Here is a 6,748-nt window from a genome sequence, read left to right as displayed (position 1 = left end):
TACATCCTAGAGTAATTTTACTATTTTATATTGTAATGCAGAATAGTTAATACTATTTTAATTAAAAAAAAAATTATACTTTGTAATAAACAAACTAACTCCAAACCTGACAATAATGTCAATTGATTATATATTATACTTAGAATACACTCACTATAAATAATTTTTTAATCTCTAAGATTATTCAAGTTCTGTCTATATTTTAAATTGTGTTTGAATAAAATATCTTATTTATATCAATATATTATAATAATAATTTTCAGGATATTACATTATACTTATATACTTCCCATAAAAAAAAAAAATAAATAAATAAATAAAATGTATTATTTAAGCATATTTTAAGTATATTAGATCTTATAAAAACTTCGTGTGATGTATGGAATAATTTGATTTATTGGTTCAAAGCATATAAGTTGCGAAGAAAATCTTCTGGCGTAAGAATGTGTGATGAACCTAAATAAACCACATAAAATGTTGCATTTATAAAAACATTAAGTTATTTATGGAAAACAATTACCTATGATAACCTCCCAGTTTTTGAAATGATTAGTTACTTCATAAGCACATCTCATCTCAGAATAGGTAACTCCTCCAATCATAAATACAATTATTCTTGGCACATTTTTGATAAGCTGTTGTCCTTTACCTTTATCTTTATGCCAGTGTCCATATCTTGCACTAAAATTAATTCATAAACTTTAGACAACTGTTACAAGTATTATTTTCATAATGTTAAGAATTAATTTATATTTTTAATAGTTTTAATCGGAATGTAAGTTATTTTTATAAAGTTAAATTATAATTTATTCAGTATAACTTTTATCAAGCTAAGATTTATAAGATATATGATGAAAAAATAATAAATAATAAATAATAAAAATAATAAAATACAGTTGGGACAAATATTCCAACCAAAATATTATCATTAATTTTATTTTATAATTAGGTACAACATATTAAAATATTTAAAATAAATAAATACCTAGTTGGAGCGTGGTATCCTGAAGGAGCAGCTCTACCGGCTAAAAATGGAAAATGTTTAATATCCAATTTTTCTTCAATACAGTCTTCCATTAAGTCTTTGATCACAGGTGTCCAACGAGACATTTGATATGTTTCTTCAGTTGAACGTTCTTTACGTGGTATTTGATACGGTTTCTTTTTGATACTCTAAAAAAAAAAAAAAAATAGTAAAAATTAAGTTACTTTTTTAAACTAAACAATAATGATATAGATAATTTTACATCAACAACTGAGTTTATGCCAAGCAAATTTAAATTGATAATAGCTTTTCTATCAGTTAGTGACAGTTGAGCATGTTGAAGCAGTTTGTTAAGAATATCTGCTGATATTCCATTCTTGGACATAATGTACAGTAAGATAATCCTCATCTTGTCATAGTGAGATGTATTCTGATCCAACAAAATTGGCATAATGCACTTCATGGGATCTTTAATCTTTTCCCCTTCTGTATCTGTACCCATAGCTAGATCTTGTTCTACTTTACACAATTTGTGAACAAAACCCTGATAGCGTTTCATGCATTCTTCAGCTAGATGCAAATGAGTGGAATATTTAGTCAATTCTTTTTGATACTGAGGCATTTTCTTGATCATAGTTGACAAATCACTAATGGAAGATTTACTTCCATCAACAGTGGACATACGTTTAGAGTCTGTGAATTTCTTTAATTTCTGAGTAACATTTCTAAAACAAAATATAGTTGAAAAATCAACAATTCTTACTTTGATTACATTATAAATTATACTTAGACACAACAGCAATATGCAGATGCCTATGCTCTACCCAGAGTTCATCATTTTCATCCAATAACACTTCTTTTAGTGTAGCACCTGCTGTAGCCTCATATCTTTAAAGAAAATAATTAATTAAAATTTATATTTAAATATTAGACAGACATCACTTACCTATAAACATCATTTTCTATAGACAAAAGATCATGAGACATAGCTTGAAATGTGAGCTCATGTAAAATTGGAGTGATACAATCAAAGCCTCTATCAATTATAACCAACTGTGATCGTGCTTTTTCTGGACCTTCTCCCATTGTTGGTTCATCAGCTTTGTATGCATCCAATTTTTGTTGAATAATCTGAGCTAACTCAACATTATGTTCAAAATCACTTCTATATCGTACTGATGGATATTCTCCTAAAGTAGCACACACAGTAGCTATCTGTTCTGCTATGCGCTCCATATTAGAAATGCGATTATCCACTTGTAATGGATTATATAAACATTGAAATGTCTCACGTGAGTCTAGAGAAAATACCTAAAATATAAAAAGTTAAACTGATAAAGCAATAATTTTTAATATAATATTTAATTAAAATGTTTGATTAAGATTTAACTTTAATATATATAAATATTACAGTTACAAAGCATACCTGACGTTCATAAGGTAGAAAAGCAATATTAATTTCTTTGAGTGTTTTAATTTTTTTGGCAGCAATAGAATTGCATAATTCATTGAAAAGTTCTTCTTGACACACTTATGTTAAATATTTTTATTAAAAACACAGTGTTAGTATATTAAAATAAGGCAAAACTAATTAATTCATAACATAAGCTACATAATAGGTTAGTAATAATAGCTATAATCATAACAATTTAAAATTACTGCATTATAAGAGTAAATTAAACATAATAGATGATTATAATTCAAATAAAATACTAAAATTACTAAATAGTTTTATGGTACAAATATTTTTATATAAAGATATATGTTTTAGATAAAATATTTTATAGCTATAATATTAATGAAAGAAAAAAAAGTTACTACAATAAATTTCAATTCATCATTAAGTATTTTACCTTCAGTGAAATAAACATGAGCAGCTTTATACATAGGTTTTCCTAGACTTGAAAAATCCTTAATAAGAGCACCTACTGAATCCACACAAGGAGTAATCAAATAAATAGCTTCCATAGATGGTAAAGGCTCACGACTTTTGTTCAAATCTTCCACAACTGAAATACACACATTAATTTATATACTTGTAACAGAAATTAATACACTGAAATATTATTGATACAGTTTGTAATTAAAAATAAGAGTATTGTATTAATTCTACTAATAATTAATGCATTTTTATTGTCAAATATCAATATCACAAATTAAATCATTATTACTTTGACATTTTCATAATTCAATAGATTGAATAATGTATTTAATTATATAACAATTGTATTGGTTTTTCAAAAATATTTGACATAGTATGAATGTAGGTATTTCATTTAAAATAATTAAAACTATTTATCAATAAAATGTTTGCCAATTTCAAGCACAATCGATGAAAAAACTATTTATAAAGCATTTCACATTCATCGATAATTATGATTAAGAAATAATCCATGAATATCTTACAAAGAACAGATTTCTGTATAGTACTATATAATACATATATGATTGTAATCTCTAAAGAGTAATCGAGTAAATTTTTGATTAGATTGGTAAACAAACTGTCAGCGGACTGAAATAATGAATGTAAAGAGTATTAAAATCGAAACAAAGTATCATAAAGATATCAAACCTAACGGATTTTTGTTGAACAATAACAAAGAATACGCGGGCGATAAGTCGCGATGAGAATTTGACAATCGAAAAACAGATAAGTGGCTATAATGTGTCTAATCAATACTCACGCGTTACCCGTTCGTCGGACAACTCGTGCATCTTGCAACAAGACGATATCATTCTCATGGCCAACTTGTCGACGATCAGAACGCGCCATTCCACCAGTTTGTCAGACGTTTTTTTCGCGTCCTTCTGCCTGATGACCTCGCTCATAATTTCTGTGGAACCGACAAGGCAATCGTTTTACATGCGCGCAACAACAACATAATATACGTGCGACGCTTACTTTGTCCGACGAAAACTTTGAGCGCCATCGTTGATACCGTCACGAATACCCCTGTGTGTGATCACTAGTGCAACGACGACAAAAATACAACAGGTAAGTCGTGTGCAGCTGACGACGGCCGTACGAATGAACGGGTGTGCAGAACGGCGACCGAACGCGGATGGAAATCGATGCAGCAGCGGTGGCGCGGAGAATAAGGACGAAGGACGTCGGGCAAGGATTAATGCGCAGATACGTTTTTAAAAATCGATATTGCTCCGGGTTTCTCTGATAACAGCAGCAACAGCGCGCGGCCCTCAAGACGAAAATCGATAACTCGGCGGTGGCGGCGGCTGCTACGGGTAGTGTGACCAATATGGACGGCGCGAAATTTATCCGGTGGAGGTCCGACCACCGGAGATCGCGAATCGTGCGAGCCGATGACGTCACGTCTCGTGTGCCCTTCCCCTTCCCGTAATTCGCGACCGCGGCCACGGACATGACGCGCGGAAATGGCGTACGGACATCCGGCCGGGAGATAGCAGCAATCCGATGGCGGCAAGTCTTTTTTTTCATTTTTCTTACATTTCGTATTAAATAATGTTCACGCAATGCAATTCCAATCATACCGCGTACTATTCAGCGCATGATCTTAACCATAGGCGAACCTAAACACTTTTATTAGGTCAGGCCAAATGAAAAATATAAAAAGTATTATTACGTGTAATTAACTATTACCTATAATATAATAATAAAAATATACGTCAAATGTCTAAATTAAACAATAACTAATAAAACCGATTATTCGAATATATAGAATAGACTTATGTTCTATTATAATCCTTATTTGTACCAATTGTACCTATATACTATATTATATGAAACGTACAAATGTATACGTTTACATGTATAAATATATTATTTATAATGTCTAAATAATTGTTAAAATATATAATATATACATATTTTTCGTTAGTATTACGTCAGGCTATGGCCTGACTGGCCTGACCCGTAGTTTCGCTTATAATCCTAACGAAAAAACTCCCATCGTGTTTTGACACACCGCCGTATAAAAACAACAGAATATATTTTAAGTAATTTTTACTGGGCAGCACTTCAATAAAATAGTCTACTAGAGAAACGTACAGAAAAAATGTGTGTGTGTGTGTGTGTGTGTATGTGTGTGTGAGTATAAAGTGCATTTTTTAAAGAATTTTCACTGGGTGATTTTTGTCTCAAAATAGTCAATGTGTAATATAATGTATAGTATAATGGTACTATTTCATTTTCGATCTGTTTACTTATTAAAAATATATCTTAATGCTGCCAGCATTTGTTTAGCATTATGCTGGTAAAGAAATAATAAACGTCGGTAATATAACAATATATTGTATTATACACACAAGGCGCCAAAATCAGAAGAACGCGTGCTCGGCGTCAAAATTAGAATTAAATTTGATCAATTATTGGGGACGTAAATTATCTATTATAGATAAAAAAAAATGCACGAGGTGATTCAATATAAATTTGATTATTATTACAATTATCATTATTTATTATTCTATCGATATGTAATGATTAGCGGCGTATTTAGGTACAATACAGTTTTATAAACTATTATTATATTATTACAAGTATTATTATGTTTGTTCTCTGAATGATTTACAAATATGTGGTAAATATGCATGTTTGAAAAATTATTTGAGCATTTATGATTATAAATGAGGTTTAAGTTATAATATGAATGATGAGACCCCACTGGTTCTCAAAATTTTGCCTGTTAAAGTCGTTTATGGTGGAGGGTTGCCAAAATAATTCTTGCACTGAGCACTGAAAGAGCTAAATTTGGCCCTGTATACACAAATTTATGTATCGTACATTACATAATTAATTATTTACAAAATTTAAAAAGAAATCTTATTTTAACAATTAATTGTGTTTCGCCCCGTCTTTCGAAATATTAGACAACAAAATACTTCCACCGGCCGACATTTATGTCATCTAGTTAAAAAGTTAAAAACTTATTTAAACAATATTTTAAATGCTTTTTATTGCTACTGAATACTATTTTATTGAATAATTTTTTTGATTTCTTATTATATTTTTAAACTGGCTTTGTTTAAATTTATAAAATTTATCATTTATTAAATCTTGAGAAAGTGTTCATTATAGATTGTACCACAACAATTAAAAAAAGAAAATATATGACATATACTCATTTTGAGCAAATCATCTTCTTAAAATGAAATAGTCAAATTTTAATTTTAATAAAATATAAAGAATTTCTTAAGAACATTGAATTTTTTTTTTTTGTATTTGAAAATGTTGATTTTTTAAAGGGCTTTTGTATACTTCCTGCGCGTGTTCCCATGTTGAAACGGAAGTCCGGCGTTTCCTATTCACGTGATCGTATTCGAATTGGCTGCGAAACCATGGATCACTGATGTTGCACGGTGATGCTGTGTTTTCAGTGTATCCGGTTCGACGGCCGTCATCACGCACAGTGTTGCCAACCCGATTAGTGTAGCGCACGAATCGCCTTGATTACAAAAATCGCGACCGGAAAACGAGACACGAGAGGCCGTGTATCGCTTGGCGGTGAACGGTCAATAAACTACAACAGATAACGATTGGAGAGTTCGTCGCGATGTCCAAACGGATATTTCGTCGACCGAATCGCGACGATCGGCACATATATCGCGTGCGCCCGCCTCCGATCGGTATCCCTTACCCCCAACGCTTACGACAGGGTAGTCGACTGTGTCACCTTCTCCGAGCCGGTTATGTAGTCGTCGCGCAGCCAGACACGACCCTCATTCCTCGCCTGTCACTCCTCGAATTTGTTACCTGTAATCCTGTGTTACCGCGTCTGGTCAAAATCT

General features: G+C 31.2%; 1 protein-coding gene across 1 annotated transcript; it reads right to left on the bottom strand.

The window, feature by feature from the left end:
- Positions 1-366: 366 nt before the first annotated feature.
- Positions 367-3,915, bottom strand: LOC112690569 (protein ROP-like). Its single transcript, XM_025564602.1, has 10 exons — positions 3,888-3,915; positions 3,670-3,819; positions 2,839-2,994; positions 2,412-2,515; positions 1,932-2,296; positions 1,772-1,873; positions 1,248-1,710; positions 986-1,173; positions 521-681; positions 367-456 (listed from the first exon to the last, which is right to left on the bottom strand). The coding sequence occupies exons 1-10, from the start codon at positions 3,913-3,915 to the stop codon at positions 395-397; spliced, it is 1,779 nt and encodes a 592-aa protein (XP_025420387.1). The 3' UTR covers positions 367-394.
- Between the last annotated feature and the right edge of the window lie 2,833 nt (positions 3,916-6,748).

Source organism: Sipha flava, unplaced genomic scaffold (genome assembly GCF_003268045.1).
Source record: "Sipha flava isolate LNK unplaced genomic scaffold, YSA_version1 50_pilon_pilon, whole genome shotgun sequence".
Lineage (NCBI taxonomy): Eukaryota > Metazoa > Arthropoda > Insecta > Hemiptera > Aphididae > Sipha > Sipha flava.
This window is presented reverse-complemented; position numbering and strand designations above follow the sequence as displayed.